This window comes from Lissotriton helveticus, chromosome 8 (genome assembly GCF_964261635.1).
Source record: "Lissotriton helveticus chromosome 8, aLisHel1.1, whole genome shotgun sequence".
In the NCBI taxonomy this organism is placed as follows: Eukaryota; Metazoa; Chordata; class Amphibia; order Caudata; family Salamandridae; genus Lissotriton; species Lissotriton helveticus.
Window position 1 is genome coordinate 1,171,179,498 of NC_136069.1, and position 20,300 is coordinate 1,171,199,797.

At 45.6% G+C, this 20,300-nt stretch overlaps 1 protein-coding gene across 2 annotated transcripts in view; it reads right to left on the reverse strand.

The window, feature by feature from the left end:
- TPP2 (tripeptidyl peptidase 2) overlaps positions 1–20,300 on the reverse strand; it is a 596,335-nt gene that overhangs the window by 510,046 nt on the left and 65,989 nt on the right. For both annotated transcript variants that reach the window (XM_078658083.1, XM_078658084.1), the window contains exons 5-6: positions 19,113–19,237; positions 5,090–5,253 (exon numbers count right to left, since the gene is read on the reverse strand). In XM_078658083.1, the coding sequence (XP_078514209.1) occupies positions 5,090–5,253; positions 19,113–19,237 (289 nt within the window). The remainder of the gene's footprint in view (positions 1–5,089; positions 5,254–19,112; positions 19,238–20,300) is intronic.

Consider the following 20,300-nt stretch of genomic DNA (forward strand, 5'->3'; position numbering starts at 1 on the left):
TGCTGTGCCAAAGAAAGAGCAAACTGCAGAATATCAGACTAACAGGCCTTCAAAGGGTCAACAGATTTCTCTCCACACCAAGTGACAAATTTAGACCATCTGTATGAATAGATTGATTTGGTGGAGTCACGCCTGGCCGAAAGAATGACATCCACCACATCATGTGGGAGAGAAAAGGAATTCAGGTTGCCCCGTTCAATCTCCAGGCATGAAGGTGTAAGGTCTGGAGGTGGGGGGTGTAGAACCTGCCCCTCCATCGGAGAGAGGAGATCTGCCCTGAAAGGGAGACGGAGCGGCGGGCACGAGGAGAGATGGAGAAGATCTGTGTACCACACCCTTCTTGGCCAATCCGGGGCGACCAATATAACTTGGGCCTGGTCTTGGCGAATCTTCCTCAGAACCCGAGGAATCAAGGGTATGGGAGGAAACGCGTAAAGGAGTTGCGAGTCCCAACTCAACTGAAACGCGTCCCCCAAGGCTCCCTGCATCGGGTACTCGAGGCTGCAGAATGACGGGCAGTGAGCATTCTCGCGAGTGGCGAACAGGTCCACCTGAGAAGTCCCCCACGTCCGAAAGACGTGACGAACTACCTCTAGATGAAGCCTCCACTCGTGGTCTGCTGAGAACTGCCGACTGAGACTCTCTGCACGCACGTTCAGAACTCCGGCCAGATGATTTGCCATCAGACAAATCTGATGATCCTAAACCCAGGACCAGGGACGCAGAGTCTCTCTGCAGAGACACTGCGACCCTACTCCTCCCTGCTTGTTGACATACCACATCGCGGTGGTGTTGTCCATCAGGGCCTGAACCGACCGACCGCGAAGGGAAGGGAGGAAGGCCTTGAGCGCCAGACGTATCGCCCGCAATTCCAGAAGATTGATGTGAAGCAACCTTTCCTCTGGAGACCAAAGACCCTTGACCTCCAGATCCCCCAGATGAGCACCCCACCCTAGAGTGGAAGCATCCGTTATCACTGTGGCCACAGCTGGAGGAAGTTGGAAAGGCTTCCATTGAGACAGGTTGCCTTCCACTCCCCACCAAGTCAGATCCGCTGCAGTTTCTCTGGAGATCCTCACAGACTCCGAGATCTCCGTTGTGTTGATACCACTGCCTGCGGAGGCACCACTGAGGGCCCTCATGTGCCAGAGTGCATTGTTGACCAACAGAATGCAGGAAGCCATCAGACCGAGCAGGCGAAGGACCTTCAGGACTGGAACGACCGCTCCATTGCGAAATAAAGGAATAAACTCCTGTATGTCGCGAATCCTTTGTGGAGGAGGGAACGCACGACACGCAGTTGTGTCCAGTACCGCACCAATGAACAGGTTGCGCTGGGAGGGCACCAGGTGAGATTTGGGTACATTTATCGAAAAACCCAACCTGTGTAACAACTGAGTTGTTTCCTGCAAATGATGGAGCACTATCTCTGGGGATTCAGCTTTGATCAGCCAATCGTCCAGATACGGGAACACCGGTGTCCCCGATCTTCTGAGATGAGCTGCCACCATAGCAATCACCTTGGTGAAAACTCGAGGCGCAGTAGTAAGACCAAACGGTAGGACCACAAACTGGTAGTGCTGTGAACCCACCGTAAAACGGAGATACTTCCTGTGCGACTGCAGGATAGGGATGTGAAAATATGCATCCTGCAAGTCTATTGACACCATCCAGTCTTCTTGCATTAGCGCCTGAAGAACCTGTGCAAGGGTGAGCATCTTTAACTTCTCCTGTTTTAGATAAAGGTTCAAGATGCTGAGATCCAGGATTGGACGAAGTCTGCCATCCTTCTTGGGTATCAGGAAATACCGGGAGTAGCATCCCTGACCCCTTTCCTGCTCTGGAACCAACACTATCGCACCCTTTCTTAACTGTGTCTGGACTTCCTCCTGCAGGAGTAACAGGTGTTCCTCAGTGCAAAAACCTTGGCAAGGAGGGTAAATTGGAGGCAATTCCCGAAAGGGAAGAGCATACCCATTTTCTACAAGATTGAGAACCCAAAGATCTGATGTAACCAATTCCCAATCCCGTAGAAAATAGGTAAGCCGACCCCCTACAGGACCCGCATGATCCTGAATGGCAAATCTAGGGCTGCTTTTCTGTGGCTGGGGGGTTGGAAGAGGTGGAGGAGGCCTGACGTCCTCGAGGATGAGCTCTTTGCTTACCCCTGTAAGACCTGTACAGGGGGTTTTGCTGCTGCTGCTGTTGTTGACCTAGCCGGTAGGGGCGAAAGGAAGAACGTCCAAAACCTCTATACCTTTTGGTAGATGAACCCCTGGTCTGCAGCCCCAAAGATTTGGCAGTAGCCCTACTGTCCTTAAATCTCTCTACGGCTGCGTCAGCTTTTTTTCCAAAAAGCCCAACACCGTCAAAAGGCAGTTCCAATAATGCGGCATGAACGTCCGCCGAAAAGTCCGATGACTTCAGTCAGGCAAATCTCCTAGAGGCAACAGTGGTTACCATGATGCAAGCAACCGAATCAGCAGTGTTCAGCCCACTCTGGATCACCTGGCGTGCAGCCGCCTGTGCATCAATCAACACTTCCTCAAAATCCTTCCTGTTGTCATCAGGAATTTTAGGAGCCAACAGACGCAGCGAATCCATAAGGGCATGAATGTATCTCCCCATAAGGCAAGTGGCATTAGTTGACTTTAAAGCCATACTCGCTGAAGAAAAGGACTTCTTAGCAGTCTGGTCCTGTTTCATGGCATCCTTATCCCCAGGCACTTGAGGAAATGCGCCCACAGTCTTTTTAGAACAGGCTGCCTGAATAACAAGACTTTCAGGCGAAGGATGTGACATCAAAAATTCAGGGTCCCCAGGTGCAACTCTATACCTCCTTGCAACACTTTTAAACACTGCAGGAGCTGTTAGAGGCTTGTTCCTAACCTCCAAAATAGGCTCAGTTAAAGCCTCATTAAAAAGGGAGCAATGGCTCAATTACAGAACTTGGGGAATGGAGAACCTCAGTCAGAAGATTAGATTTAAATTAGACCGTAGGCAAGGTTAAATGCAAAAGTTCTGGAGCCTTCCTCATAACCATGTGGTATGGCTTAACATCCTTTGAAGGAGCATCAGATACAGATGGCAGCTCCCATTCAGGAGAAAGCTTCAGACCACTAGCCTCCACTAGATCTTCAAAACAATCATCTCGAAGCTCACCTTCCTCCATCTCAGCTTCAGCCCCCCATACCTTTGTTCTTCCAAGAGGCGCTGAGCATCCCTCCTAGATCTTTCTTTCAACAGCCGCGCCGTCGGATCCGTGAACGACTCAGACGGAGCCGGGATCGACGTCGGGATCGACTGCGAAGGTCCAGGGCGCTGTTTACGAGGTCGACTCAGAGCAGGCAGCGTCGACGACCTTGGCGGAGCAGAGTACTGCCAAGGCGGCGTCGGAGCCGGCATGAAAGGCATAAAGGGAGCTGGAGCATAGGTGTGGGGAACTCCGAAATTAAAAGCCAGAGGACCCATAGGACCCGAAGGTGCACCAGAGGGGTACCATGCTCTGGAAAAGACACCATACATAGCACTTAAAAATGCCAAAGGGTCTTGACCTTGGGCCGGGGAAGGAGGTTGAGAACCCTCAGACTGACCCATTATAGGCTCCGGATTCGCCTCTTCTTCCACAGGTACTGTACCCTCTTTCAAAGGGACCTCTTCATCCTCTCGAGCCGGGGACAGCACCGGAGATGGATTAGGAACCGGAGTCGGTGAACGAGCTCGCGATTCCAAAGGCGAAGCCTCACCTTCTGGATCCAAGACTTCCGGCGATGGAGACACAAAATCCTTCCCATGCTTCTTCTTAGGCGACTTCGGTCTCGAGTCCGAATCCTTACTGGAGTGATGTCTAGACCCATGCCTTCGTTTCTTATGTTTTTTCTTCGACTTCGAAGCATGATCAGACGAAGACCTCGAAGGCGACGCCGTACGGGATCTTGACCGCGACCTCGACCTCGCCCTTCTCGAACGTGATCTCGAAGTCTTCTTTTCTTTACTACCTCTCAACTTCGCCATCAGAAGCTTGGTCTCCCTCTTACGAAGCGCCTTCGGGCTAATTTTTCTACACGAAGAGCAGCCGTCGACATCATGGTCCGAACTCAGGCACCAGATACAATCCTCGTGCGGGTCCGTGATAGAAATCATCTTGCCGCACTCTCCACAAGGCTTGAACCCGGTCTTCTTAGTCGTCATCACTGGAGAGACAGAGAAGCAGGAAAATCGAGAAAACGGTAACAAAGTTACCAAACAGCTACAGCGATTCCCCGAAACCGTTAGCGTTGACGACGCGGAAAAAAGGGAACTGATGTCATCACGCCGGCGTGGGCCTAATATGGTGTCGGTGACGTCAGCGGAGTCGCGCGCGATGCCGTGCCTCTGACGTCGTCCACGTCGTCGCGAAGCTACAAAAAAGAATTTCCGAATGTTGCTGACGCAAGGGGAATATTCACAAGGAGAGGAATCCACTGGCAGATGCATCTATCAGAAATTCTTTTCCGAAGTAAGAGTTTCTGGCATATCTGGATTCTCAATACTCAACTTTTACCTGCAACAGCCCACAGTGTGGCACCACGTCCTGTGTGCTTTGCAAGCTCTGCAAGCCTACCTGCTAATCACCTGGGTACGGAGGCCACAAGAAATCTATCTGGCATGCAAAATCTCTTTTGGCTCATAGCAACGCCAATGGTACAGAACAGTAGTAGAGACGAGAACCACACGAGTGCCCAGTAACCTCCCACGACCCAGAACCCCAAGAAAAGGACTCATGGCAACCCACAATTCCAATGCACTAAGGAAATGAAGAAGACAACATAAGGAAAACTTAAGTATCCAAAACACATTCGGTGCCCCACCAGCATCTACAATTCATACAAAGGTACAAAAGGAAAATCTAACTATAGGCTGGGTAAGGTTCAATGACAAATGGTGCATGAGCTTGACATTACATTAGGTATATAGTGACAATCACTGTTCGGTGCTTGAAGCGCATGAATCTCAGGAAATTGCCTAAATTTGCAACACAACAGCAAGCTCTTGCTGGACACTTCGCATTTACATACATCAGTAGATTGTAAAATAAAAGATGCATTACCACCGCTTGTCACAACAGAAAGCAGATTTCCATCTTCATAGATATTGACAGAGTAATTCAGCATCTCAGAGGAGCCAAATGAGCTATACTCTTGTGCATCTTTGTAGCTTCTCAATACGGTGCAAGAACTAAGATCACCACATTCACTTGTATCCAGACAGGCTCTGTTGAAAGAGACAGGAAAATTTGAGACAACATGTAGAACTAGACAATGCAGGCAAACACAACAAGACTTAAATACAATTCTTAAAGGCTCTGTATGGTTTTCTAATTTTAAATTAATTTCACATTCATTATATTAATTCCTATTCTTCAATGTCATATGCAATACCCCATAAGTAAGAGCACCATACACTCATCTCCCTCTGTTCCCTCCTAAGTAACAGTCAAAGTAATTAACACAAGAGGCAAATAAAATTAAGACAGAATATAAAATCGAATTCTGGATTCAGTAACAAAAGTTAAAACTACTCCAATGCAGAGTAAAAATCTGTCAAGACTGGGGATAAGATGTCCTCTAAATTTCTGCTTGCCCGCATGAAAAGCTAAGGAATTTAGTTGCTTCATAAAATGAACTTAAATTCTTCAATAGGCTTGATAAAATATGCAAATCAAGCCTCTCTATATTATTTCCACAGTTTTAACAGAATAAGGATGTGAAGGAGTAACCAAATAAGCCACTAGAGACTCTCACCTGTGTGAATTTATCCACATTCTATTAAGTGTCTCTTACTTCAAATCCGTGCCCAAATTAATTGGTGCATTTTAGTTGTTTTGTGGCTGTGCTTTCAAACTTAAGTTTATAAAAGTATGGAAATCAGATTAGTTTCATATCCTTTTTTTGCCAAGATCGTATCGGGGCCCAATGTTTGTGGTTTTCTGTTGCCACCCATTTCTCATGTAATCCAAAATACGCCAGAAATTATCTTTCTTTATATTTCTAGAAGTTTGGATCTTCCAAAGTTTACAAAACAGATGAATTAAAAAAACATTTTCTTGTCTAGATCATCATTTATATAACAGGTGAAAAATGTTGGTCTTTAGAGGCATTCAACAGCCTGCACCTATTTATTGGGACTGGTATGAATGGAAAATATTCATTGTGGCGATTATGGTTCCTTCCTTTGCTCATGCTCTCTTGTTCACAGCTGAATGAGATTTGCCTGTGCCAGGAAGCAGGACATGAAAAAAAGTCTTATTTAAAATAAAATTGGCACTTTGGAAACGTTTCAAACTTTTTCTGGAGAAAACACTCACCACATTTCTAGCCCACCCTTATATAAGAATGTAACCAACCACCAGACCCAGATCCTACCCTTTTCCATTTTGACTATTCCAATAATAGTAGAAAGCTGGCATGAAGCATCGAATTATAGAACAAAAAAAAGTGGGAATCAGTACAGCAGTAGTCAAGACAGTTGTTCACGTGGGTAGGTACATGTACAAAGGTGCTGGGTAGGTAAGATAGGGATATAATCAATGGATACGAAACTCTATAACATCATTTACATAACTATCCTCAACATCACGTCTATCTTGTATAATAGGATATACATTTTTTATAATCACCCATGACTCACTTTACTTACATCTCAACAGTCTACCTTACAAGGCAAAACAGCTGAAGCATTATCAATGAAAAAATACTTTATTCCCTACCAGGGGGGCTAGTGATGGGAGATAATGTCGCAGAGGACACCAAACATCTTCTCGATGAAAGAAGGTGGTTATTAGCATATTTTACATCTCCATTGCCTTGCTACAATAATCCGAGTCTTTAATCTGCTCATCTGTGGTTAATACCAAACCTCTACCCCACTGGATAGCCACTCACCTTTTTCCCCCAATATCAAAAATATCTCTGTAAATTGCTTCACACAAACAGATTCTTAATTTACTAACCCGAATAATCAACTATTGGAGAAGGGGTTAGGAGTTATCCCAGTAAACTTCCCTGTCAAATGACAAATGAAATATTTGTTCCCAGAAAGCATATATCTGAGGGTACCACCAAGCCATGTGTATGTAATCCACCAGTTGATTCGGTCATCTGACACACTTTGAATTGTGAATCAAACTGTTGGCCTTTAATATAGCAGAAGTAAAACATAACCTGTGCAAGTAATTCTAGTCTACAAAAAATGGGAACCAGGAGCTATGCAGGTCCAGCACACATGCTCCAGTATCAATAATCTTTTGGTAAAAGGGTTGTGCAGTTCCTCAAGGCAAGAGAGGTGCAGAAGATTAAAGTTCCAGGAAATGGAATATCCTCCAATAGGAGCAAGTGCCCTCACACACACAAATGGGTGTCATGCTTCATCATTGGGCTAGCTCCTTGTCGGGCCAGTGCAGCAATGCCCAAAGGGCACCCACTGGGGGGCTTTTTTGCAGTGAGATCTTTTAGCCATTTGGTGAAGTGGGGGGGTGTGGGCTCGAGTGTTGTGCAGAGTGGTAGTAAATATGTGTGGTGATGCTTAGTGTCAGACTATTTAATGATTGAGCTCACTAGCCTAATTAAAAATTCAATGCTAATTTGGGATACAGCAGTCCTACTTAGCTTGGTGAGTAAATTGTCCTAAAACAAGGTCAACATGATACTAGCCTATATAGAGCGCAATCATATGGCAAATCTTCAGGACCTAAGGAAAAAATCCTCACTACATACTTACTGAATTCAATAGAAATCCTCACAGTGGATGTTACTATGCGTCCAAAAAGCTAATTGGTGTTTCCTCTGCCACCACCTAAAGGGATCTTATTTGGGACCCTAATAAGGATATTTTGCCCAGCCTAAAGTACAATATTAGCCTTTAACCCGTTGCCTGAGTGATTTAACACTAATGATTTCTATTGAATTCAGTCAGTATGTAGTGTAGGCTCTTTCCTTAGGTCTTGTAGAATTGCCACATGATCACTCTCTGACATGTATAGACAAGAAACATGTTGACCTGGTTTTAGACCACTGGACTCACCAAGCTAACTAGAACCATGACATCCTAAATTAGCATTGAATTTTTAATTAGGCTAGTGAGCTCAATCATTAAATAGTGTGACCCTGCGCATCACCACTCCTATTTTAACCCACTCTGTACTACCACTTTACACAACACTCGAGCCCACACACCCCCACTTCACCAGACAGCTAAGAAAAAGATCTAAGGCAAAGAGCCCCCTAGTGGGCGCCCATCGGGCATTGCAGCGACAGCACCTCTCTTGCCTTGAGGAACTGCACACGCAAGTAGTTATCATGCAATATCCTTAGCGTACTGCTCATAAAGACCTGCTTTTTTGGACACGTTACTTAACTTCAGGAACGTCTTACCTGACAGAGACATGATCTATTCGCAGATTCCTAACCTTTGAATTTCCCAGGCATCAGACTTGTTCCGGAAGATTTTTCTTCAAGCAATACCATTGTGCGGTAATAGGTGGCGTCGGTCGGCTCCGCGTGACGTCTGAGTCACCTATATCTGTCATCACCTTGGCGCTCTGATGTCAGTTACTTTAAATGACTTTCCACACCAGGGAACAGCCCCGACTCTAAAAACCTATTCGCAGTGCAGGGAGGATGGGTGAGTTGGTAAGCAATCTGTGGCTAGCTCATGTCTCTACTAAACTACAAAACATTTCAGAAGGTAAGTAACTTGTCCTTCGAATGGAGGTATCTAGCCGCAGATTTCTTAACTTTGAATAGATACCCAAGCAAAAAGGGACTGTGGAAAAGCTTAAAACAGGAAGTCCTGCAGGATATAGCAGCCAAAAAGGCTTTCCCTGTGGACTTGAATGTCCAGGCAATAGGGCTTTGTGAGCATTTGTTGCCTAACAAATGTCGAGGACTGGGACTCCACGTTGCAACGCCGTGGTAGCAGCCTTAGCACTGGTAGAATGAGCCCTTAAGGCTTTAGGAGGCTGCTTTTTGACCAGAGCCTAACAGGTTTTGATGCAAAGAACAACCCATCATGAGATTATTCTTTTCTGTACTGCACACCAGTCTTCGCTCCTACGTACGCCCAAAAATAGTTGGTTGTCCACCAGGAACTCTTTTGTACAATCAAGGTAGAACCACAATGCTCTTTTTGGGTTCAGGCGGTGCAGTAGCTCCTCTTCTTTAGAAGGATGCGGAGGAACGTAGAAAGTGGGGCAGGGTAACTGATTGCCCGACATGGAATGGGGTTACCACTTTCGGTAAGAAAGTGGCCCTAGTGCGAAGCACAAAGTTATCAGGGAAGATGGTTACGTAAGACGGCTTGGATGTTAGAGCCTGCAATTTGTTCACCCTCCTGGCAGATGTGACTGCCACTAAAGAACAAGTTACTTACCATCGGTAAAGATGCACCTGTAAGAGACATGCATTAGTTATAGATTCCTTACTTTAGAATTACCCCCAGGCGTCAGACTGGATCCAGAGAATTTTTCTCTTAGCAGTACAGCAGTACCCCTGCGTATCGGTAGCTGGCGTTGGTCGACTCCACATCAGTCGTTGGCGTCATGGTTGCCGGGATGACGTTGTGATGTCTACTTAGACGCCGCCCCTGCGCTCTGATGTCAACTCTGACACAACTTTCCACGCCAGAAGCGCAGAGCCATGCAAGAAACGGACCACTGGTGCACATGACTAGGGCCCTAGAAGGGAGTCCATATCCCTAGAAGTCAGTACGCAGAACGGGGAGGATGGGTGGGGCAGTAAGGAATCAATAATTAATGTAGGTCTCTTACAGAGCATTGTTACCGAAGGTAAGTAACTTGTTCATCTGAAAGAGACTATTAGTTATAGATTATTTACCTTATAATAGGTAACCGAGCAATGCCAACACCCGGAGGTGGGTCTACGAACTAAGAAAAGTCCACCAGAAAGCCCTGGAGAACAGAACGGCCAAAAAAGCCAACTCTCTAGACTTGGCTATCCAGGCAATAATTTTGGAGAACGTGTGCAAGGATAGCACTTTGGGCAGAAAAAGAGGGCCTAGTGTGAAGGACCACTTTTTCCGGATGGACTGCTAGAAAAGGCTTTGAGGATCGAGCCTGAAGCTCACTCAACCTGCGAGGTAAGGTAATGGCAAGCAGGAAGGTGAAGAGGACAGTTATGTAGTGGTTCGAAGGGAGCACACATAAGGTAAGTAAGGACAATATTCAAGTCCCATTAGGGCATTGGGAAAGAAGGAGGAAAGTTGACGAGTAATGCACTTTAGAAATCTATTTACAATAGGCGACCTGAAAAGAGAATGCTAATCAGGAAGGCGGAGAAAGCCAGATATGGCTGAAAGGTAGCCTTTGAGAGTGCCCAGCGCAGAACCCTGCTGGGCCAAAGATAGAATGAATAGGAGTACCTCCGAAAGAGGGATAGAAAGGGGATCCACAGCCTTTGCTGTGCACCATGCCACAAATGTGTTCCATCTACAGGTGTATAATGTTTTAGTGGAGGGACGCCTGGCTGGCAAGATGACATTCCAGACTTCAGGAGGAAGGTCGAAAGCTGTCAACTGCTGCAGCTCAATCTCCACGCAAGGAGGTGGCGGCTGGACACGTTCAGGTGAAGGACTGTCCTCTGCTGCTGCGACAGAAGATGTGCACGAAGAGGCAATCTGATCGGAGGATCGATGGCCATGTTCAAGAGCTCTGGGTACCAAACTCTGCATGTCCGCTCCGGAGCCACAAGAATGACTGGGCCCAGTCACGCTTGTTCTTCTTCAGTACTCTGGGCAGAAGTGGTACAGGCGGAAAGGCGCACAGTAAGTTACAATTCCACTCATGACGAAAAGAGTCGGCAAGCGAGTGCCACCTTGGAAATTCCAACACGCAGAACTGCGGACATTGCGTGTTCTCTTCGGTGGCGAACAGATCTAACCAAGGCTCTCCCCACTGCTGAAAGAGACCTTGCACCACCTCCAAGTGAAGACACCATTCATGATCCATCATGCACAGACGGCTGAGCTTGTCCGCCCTTAGTACAGAGAACCTGCCAGGTGCTGAACCACCAGGGACATGCCCTGATGTTCCAGCCATGTCCAAAAGCGAAGAGCCTCTAGACATAGGGTCCACGACCCCACCTCACCCTGTTTTTTGCAGTACCACATGGCGGTGGTGTTGTCAGTGAACACCTGCACTACTCTTCCTTTGACAGCACAGACAGTTTGAGCTTCAGTTGTTAATGATGCATCTCTTCATCAGTGTGACCACCAAGCAAAGTATTTTCTGAGAAAGGAAGATGTGGATCAGTCTATCATCTTAGTAGGAAAGCTCCAAGCTCAAAGAGCACAACTGTGGATAGCATTAAAAAGGTTTACCTTTGGGATGGTAATAGATGCAGTTTTTAAGCCTGAGGTTGCTGCCACCTAGGGAAAACTATTAGCCAAGATTTTTCTGAAATGTTTACAGATGAGAGTCTTGGGTGGTGTGGCTTGTGTGGGTACCACCAGTTTCTTATCAGAATATCAGGAAAATGTTTACATTTGGCTCAAAAATTGAATACTCTCAAATTTCTGTGACAGAAGGGTTTGGAATTTCTCTTCATACAGTGTATTATTTTTATCACAAGACAATTGAGAAAGTTGAATGTTGGGACGTTTGCAGAAGTTCTGGAGTTTTCAGTCAATTATTTATGTTGTAGTGTATATGAAATTATGGTAATTTACAGTTTTTTAAAGTTGTGATCGTATGTGTACGTTCTTGTACAGAAATAAACTAAACTGACCTCAACATACGTTTTAGGCATAATGAAGGCAAAGGGCCCTAGCCCACTGTGAGGCTTCACACAACTGTCCAGAAATGTACAAGAAAAGTTTAACACAGCTTCACAAACCTGATATGAGAACTATGTATAATTTGGTTGCAACTTGTTCACAACCACAGGTCACACTCCCACTGACATTTCACCTTTCACCCACCATTTATTCCAGCTTTTGTCTCTTATTAATCTGAACGGCAAAGAAAAAAATGCCTTTGTGGGAGGGATGGGCGGAAATGGAAGTTAGGAGGATTGATGTGCTGATCAATTGATACTTTTTTATTCATAGACTATATTTATAAGTCTTCTTCTGGTTGTCCTCTGTGTCACCGAAACCTTCTTCCCTGCTTTTCATCCTCAGCATCTCTCCTGCTCCTTCTTCCGAGGTATTTTTCGGCTCCTCTGGACTTCGCCTCTTGACCTCCACTCCGACACCGCTTCCTCTTCCACCTTTTCTTCTCCTCCGTGGATCTCGCATTGGTCCCTCTCCTCGGGAACTCCGCCTCCTTCCTGTATGGGAGGCCCAGAGGAACAAGTTAACCCTTGCTGGTCCTTGATTTTCCCCGGTCCGTGGCAGTCTCGGCTGCTTTCCACGAGACAGCGTTTCAACCCACGGTACGTGGTGGGTGTTGGATGGCGTAGAATAGGGTTCTCCCTCAAAGCCTTCTTTCGCTATCACTCTTTGGCTGAACGTTGTGGAAAGGATCTTCAAAAGCATCAAGTTCTTAGTGATACATTACTACCAAATATCCAATGATAATGAAAAAACAAAAGTCCTCTACATTGGTACACTGACCCATAGCAATGCAATCAGTTGTAGGCTTGACAAGGCAGAGAAGGATTTGGTAAGAGGAGAATGATATTTCTCCCATAGATGGGTGTTCTGTTTGCTGACCAAAGGTTGCTCCTGGAGGTTTCCATTTCAGAAGCAGAAATGTCACTTTATTATAGTAAAGGTCTTTCTGCTTTACTCGCTACCAAAGTTTGGGGGATAGAATAAACCCACGGAAACTCCGGGCTGCCATCGAGGACACAGTTGAGGGCATTGAATACCGGGCTGCCACCAAGACGCCGCGTAGTCCTCCCGCCGCCGCTCCGGTCACCTGCGGCCGCCGAGCGGAGGACTACGATTCCCTTGCTGCATCGCGGCAGGAGCCGCCATCGCCCGACCCCGCCCCCGGAAGCGCTACTAAAGCACGCGTCACCGACGGAGCGGGAGTCTTTCTGCTTTACTCGCTACCAAAGTTTGGGGGATAGAATAAACCCACGGAAACTCCGGGCTGCCATCGAGGACACAGTTGAGGGCATTGAATACCGGGCTGCCACCAAGTCGCCGCGTAGTCCTCCCACCGCCGCTCCTGTCACCTGCGGCCGCCGAGCGGAGGACTACGATTCCCTTGCTGCATCGCGGCAGGAGCCGCCATCGCCCAACCCCGCCCCCGGAGGCGCTACTAAAGCGCGCATCACCCGCATCGCGGGACGCCGGGCGAAGCCCGGGCCTAGGGCGAGCCCGTTTAAGCCTGTTAAAGACCGGGTAAGACTGGACTGGGCCACCTCTCTTACATCTGATTTCTGACATTACCTACTCTGAACTTTGCTGGTTGGACATTATCCTCTGCCTTTCCCTTATTGCTATAACACCGATACCTGCTACCTACCAATTATGTCTACTAGAGGCAGCAGGAGTAAAACGGCACAGGGAAAGGCACTAATAACTGGCCCAATTGACCAATATATAACCAGGGCGAACGAGGCAATTGACCAGGGCATAATCCTACTTGAACGTAGGGTATCGATGGATTTGGCCCAGGCCAAGCGTTCCTCGTTGGGTTCTATAGCTGCAGCTAACACACCCACACAGCACCAGGAAGATGGGCCTCTGTTGGAAGTGCATGCTGAATTTCACGCAGAAGCACACACAATGCCAAGCATGGTTGATCTGTCTGCCTCACTCGAGCTATCGGACTCTCAATCATCCTTGATGCTAGAAAATACCCCCGCTCTCTTTGCTAGTCCGACCCGGGAGGACCCTAGTTTAGCTCCTAGTAGGGGTTTGAGGGAGGGTGCTATTCCCAAACAAAAAAACAAAAAGAAATTTTATAAAGCTAAACACCCTAAGACTCATCTAAAGCACAAAGATCAATCTATAATTCACTCAGTAGGACAAGTTAGTCCAACATTGAGAGAGCTAAACACCATACCAATCGAAACTATTAACCTCTCCTCGAATACTGCAAATCTTAGTCCAAATTGCAGCACGGATGGAGGGTGTAAAGTTTGTGCGATAAATAACCAACTCTTAGTCAGATTAGGTGACTTAGTTAAAACTTACCTGCAACCCATCGAACTGTCCCTCATCAAGCTAGAAAAGCAGATAGCCGCCCAGACCAAAACCTCAATTTCCCTTAAGGGGGAGGGAACGGCTCAAACAGGGGGTCTATCAGCGTGTACCAAAACTTCCAAGGTAGGGGTGCAAACCACAAAAGCCTTAAAAAACCCCGCGGATGTAACAATTGCAAAAACAAAGCCCCCACCAGTAGGGGTGAAAAAAAAAACAATGACAACAAAAACCCCAGTGATACCAAAAACCCCAGTGACAACAAAAATTCCTGAGGTTGCCAAAACTCCAGTCCCCCCCACCATTTTGAAACACAATCAAACTAAGCCTTCAGGAGTAAAAACCACTAACAACAGATCAAGGGGGAGGGGTGGGTATCCAGTACACTTGCCACCAGAATTAAGTTCCTTCGTGGTAATTATGACCGGGGTTCCCGAGCTGAGTGCCAACGCGGAGAAACCAGAATGGTCTCTAAAAAATAAGGTGTTGCATTGGTTATCCACTAACAGACCTCTACCACCGTACTCTACAACCAGAGTTTCTACGGTCCGTAGGGTCCCGTGGATAGGCAATGAGCCGAAAAGGATTCCCGGAGACTGCGTCATAGTCAATTTTGACGATCCTTTCACAGCTGAGCACATTTGCTCCTGGGGTATGCAAGCTGATAATGACGGGGTTGATATAAAAAGACTTGCTTACTTTCACCCTCCAATACCTCGCTACAATGACAGCTTATCCTGGAACTGGACCCACGTAGGAAGCCGGGATAGGCGAAGAGATTAGGTTAATTGGTCAGGATATGATGCTAGAGACACAGCCCCCTCTATAAGTTGGAGAAGACTACCAGTCGCCAATAGATTTGATTGCCTAGAACTGGTTGATTTACCACTATTGGCTACTGACCAGACACATAAGGGCCTCCTGCCCATAAGACACAAAAACTCATCTCCACCTATAAAATCTGTAAGAGTCTCTCGTCCAAGCAAAGCCCTGGAGTCGATGAAGGATTTACACATACCTACTCTACAAATTACTCTTGATCTCCAACAGTCCCACGCTAATATAAATGAATTTAATGAGCCACCTGGTAACGCGGGGAAGATTGTCTTTGCGAGTGCAGCAGAAGTAGGTTTACCTAGTGCGATTCCATCTACACATAATGATTCAGCTAATATCCTCCCTTCAGCTAATATCCTCCCTACAGTCCCGTGGCCTGATCAGCTTCCCCCGCCCGGTACAAGACCCTGTAATGTTCTTCCTGAAATTACTGCCCCGACAAACTCATCATCAACCTTATCAGTCTTGTTTTGGAACGTTGCTGGTCTTCGCTCCAAGACAAAACTTAAATCATGGTCGGACGTAGTTAATGCACACCAAATAGCATGCTTTCAGGAAACCTGGGCTATCGAACCTATACATATTTTAGGTTACAAAACTTATCACTTCCAGCTAGCTCTAAATCCTTGGGCAGACCTAAAGGTGGCCTTGCAGTATATATTTCCAATAACCTATCTGAAACGGATATAACTGTCCTATTGTTTGGTGATAATTTTTAGATTTTAACGGTCTTACTTAATCAATGTATGTTGTTTTTTCTGGTTAATTTTTATAACAACCTTCACCCTAATTATTGTGTTAATACTCTAACTGAGATTACATCGTACCTAACGGAACAGAGGAATAGGTTCATTACTCCTACGCCGTATGTGATTTGGGGGTGGAGATTTTAATGTACCGTTATGTAACAACTATAAGAACGGTACATGTGGCCTCCAGGACGATAACGGTTGCCCTATGACTCATTTTACCCACACGAAGTTAGGAAACTGTCTAAACGACTGCCCGTTTTCCTTGGAACTAGAATATGCGAATGACCTTGTAGACCCACCCGCTGACTTTACACCAACTTTTCATGGTAGGGGTCTCTCAAGTGTCATCGATTATATTCTATGTTCACAGATAATAAAGGGTCAACTTAATACAGGCTCTGATATTTCTAGCGATCATTTTCCCATCAGTATTAGTGTAATACTTAAATAGCCCCCTCCTCATACATCAAGGGACAGTCTATTGAATCAACAATCCCTGTCTATGGATAGAGTAAATGGCTTCTCTGTAAAGTGGTCCAAAACTGACCCAGAAGCAATAACTAGAAAAGTGGTAAGCAGAGCTTTATCGTGGATGAACAATTGTTTAGCACTAGACTCATCTCCACAGCTGATTTTAAGCAGCTTTCTGGAAATTATTAAAATTATACGAGAAGAGTTGTTTCGTAAACAAAAGTCCAAAAACCCAGAATTTAAAGGCTGGTTTGACTCTACCTGCCGTGTAGCCCTAACTAATTTAAAAAAAGCGGTTCACAATCAAGTTAGAGATCGCGCTGAAATTACTAAACTTAGAAAGATTTACAATCAAGCGCTTAATAAACGCGAAAAGAAATTAAAAAGATTTTGTGGGCCCAACTACATGAGAGCTGCCTACATAAAAACAGCTCATTGTTCTGGCGTACAGTAAAATCTCCCTTTCTGTCAGAGGACTCATCTCCCCAGCACCTTGACGTGGCAGTGACAGTAAACGAGTGGGTGGCCCACTTTTCAAAGATTTTTAGTGGTCCCTCAGAGGTTACCAGTGCTGAGGCTTGTTTATCGGGTAACCCCTCCGTGGAAACCAAATTCCCTATCGACCTCCTTTTTTACCACAACGAGGTCATTACGGCGTTGTCATCTTCAAAAACCGGGAAAGCTCCCGGACCGGACGGGGTCCCGCTGGATATCTTTGCACATAATCCAGAACTCTAGACACACCTTATTACACAGGTCATGTCAGCAGTTACAAAAACTGGCTTAATAGATTCATGGTCCACTTCCATTCTGCTCCCTATATTTAAGAAGGGCGATCGTAACAACCCCGCTTGCTACAGGCCTATTTCCCTCCTGGACTCCCTGGGGAAAGTCGCTGGTCCTGGAACGCCTCCAGGATTGGGCATCCTCTAACAACATCCTGACCGATCTCCAGTACGGCTTCCAGGAGGGCCTTGGTACTGTAGAGCAAGCGTTGAATTTGGCTCTTCTAATCGGTAAATACGTGGGGGCTAAAAAAGGCAACCTTTACCTAGTTTATGTTGACCTTAGTTCAGCATTCAACTGCGTTATTCATACCAGGTTGTGGTCCATTCTAGGTAGTTTGGGGGTAGATCCCCCTCTCATTCAATTTCTCCGCGAACTCTACTCTGACGCTACTGCGTGCGTCAGATATGGGATCGGCGGATAACTAACATCATTATTTCCTGTTGTTAAAGGAGTTAACAGGGCTGTGTCCTGGCCCCCTTCCTCTTCAACTTATACACTAATGGCTTGGAAGCTGCCATGCTTGAAGGCTGCCAGGACCTTCCATCTATTAAACACCGCCCCATTCCCGCTCTGTTATATGCGGATGATTCAGTAATCCTAGCCAGAACATTAAACCAGCTACAAAACAGCTAAACAAGTACTGCCACTTCATGCTATCCTTAGGCTTAAAAGTCAATAAAAAGAAAACTTTTGTCATGCACCTTGGCCCTAATGCGAAGAACCCCAAGTCAGTTTTTATAGACCAAGACAGGTTGGAGCGTACCAGAGAATATCCCTATTTAGGAATTCTAGTTGACGACCAACTATCTTGGAAACAAGCGATGTTAAGCAAAAAGCTACTTTTCCAAAGAGCAACCTCCGCCGTAGTTTCCTTTTCTAGGAAACTGGGTAAACCAGCCCCAGGAGAGTTGCTAAAAATGTACCATGCCAAATGTCACAGCGTAGCAACCTACGGAGCAGGGGTATGGGGGTACGCGGCTACAGCTATTCTCCAGACAGTACAGAATGGGTTTTTAAAATATCTTTTGGCTTTACCACAAAGTGCTCCAACGTATGGTTGCCATGTCGAGCTGGGTATTGACTACCTGACAGACAACATCAAATGCCAGCCGATCCTGTTATGGCACCGTATTTGGTCTAAAGAGCAATGCCATCTTACCCTTTCTCTGATAATTGACTGCTTGTCCTTGGCAAACTGGAATAAAATCCCCTGGCTTGCTTATGTCTCTAATTTCCTTAAAGACTTGAATCGTACATCTTATTTCTCAGACCCTTGCTCACTGATTGATATCAACAGGAAAGATCTGAAAAAACTGTGCTTAAGCCACCTGAGAGATCTACGTCTCACACAAGAAGTAATGAAAACTTCAAATGTACAGATTCTGTCTGTCCAGACTGTTTTGGGAATTCAGCCATATTTGTCTTACCATCTAACTAACCACGAAAAGTAAGTTTTGACTAGGTTTCGCTTTGATTCCTTTTCTCGCCTAGTTACTTTTCCAATTGCAAAGGACTGGTCGCATACTCTTATGAAATGCCCTTGCGATGGTATATCATCACAATCAACAATCCATGTAATTATGTTTTGCAGATACCATGATATTCCTCGCAAGCGCTGGATCATTCCTTTGCTTCGGAAACTGGGATTGAGAACTTGTCGGCCTGCTTATTTAGCTTTGCAGTTTCTGGACTCTCAATATACTGCCAAATACATAGCTTGCTTCTTAAAATCATGTCTAAAAATTCGTTGTAATCTTTGAAGTATTTTATTTTTATTTAAATGAACTGTTTTTAATTATGGTTTTTTATGCTTTTTTACTGTTTTTAATGTAACATACATCGATTTTTTATATGCACTGTAATATTTTATTCTTGTACTTTTTATGGTTACATGATTTGCAACCGAATAAAAGTTTATGAATCGATAGTAAATAAAAAAAGCAAAGACCAAAATCAATAATTCAGGGGTTTATATAGCGCGCCTACTCACCCGTAGGGGGTGGGGGGTCTGCTTATCCATCTGGGCGCAGGGATTCTGTTTGGCAAAACTAGATCAACCAACATAAATATAACCTCCTTTTATTGGCACATGCTTAAAAAAAAAAGGTATACCTCCATGTTTCACCATCATACCACACCAGGCAGTCATACACTGGGCCAGGATCACCAAACTTCTTTTCAAATGTATTCAGCAACTCCACTTGACACTGCAACTCTTCCTTTATCAATTTGCTAACCTATAAAGGAAACACATTAAGTTAGGATGTTGTTCAGTATGTCTGGAACCCAAATTGGACCAAAGTGTCCTGTGAAGATGCAAAACATTAAAAACTGCAGCAGGATTCAACAGGATAGATGCAAAAACAATGCTATGGGACAAAAACCCAAATATGTGAGGCTTTTTCCAGGGTACTGGGGCAATCGGTAGCTCCTGGCCATTATCAACCCAAGTGGAGCAGTTTTACCATTAGTGTCTTAGAGACTCTGGTACTACTGCACTATAGCTGGATAACCAAGATACACTTGAATCTTCAAGGGCACAGAATTTAGTAATTGATGATTCAGAGCGGATTTGGAACATAAGTAGGAGGTTATTCACACTAAAATAAGTCAAAACACAACAGAATATGTAATGTATTAAGCCCATCAATAACTCTAAAAACATTACTATTGATTTAATCAAAAGTAATATACGAATTGAACCTATGATACAAAATACAGGTATACAAAGAGGTGGGTTAAGGATTCCACTCCCCTGGCGGAGTTTTTGCATAAAATTCCGCAAAACTGCGCGGAGTGATGCACAGCGGAATTTTTTCTCGTGAACGGCTTGCCAACATTAAGTTGGCGAACGTTTGGGAGAAAGCAATCATGTGCTAGACCTCCTTCCAGTGAGATTTCCAATGCGGGCGGTGACAGGGTGAGACTACTCATGTTGAAAAAATCTGCTCCTCGCAATGAAGAAGCTGCCTCTCGAGTAGAATGTCTACTTGAGCGGCTGTAAGCAGGCGGGATGCAGAGTGCCATTCGCGCTGATTTTACAGCCAGGGCAAACTCCTGGTGCTTAAAATCAGTGCAAGCAGGGCGATTTAATAGACTCTGCCGCTGGCAGAGCACCGCAGAGTTTTTGCGGCACTTCGCAGAGTTCCATGGAGTAGAAGTAAGGATTTCTCGCTGACCAGGTTTTAGCTTCAAAACGCAAGCGGGTTAACACAGGCTCCCCTCTTCCAGTGCCTCTTTGGTCTCAAGTCTAGTCCCTACATTTGCCCTTTGTTACCTTTTTGTGGCCTCAGACATACA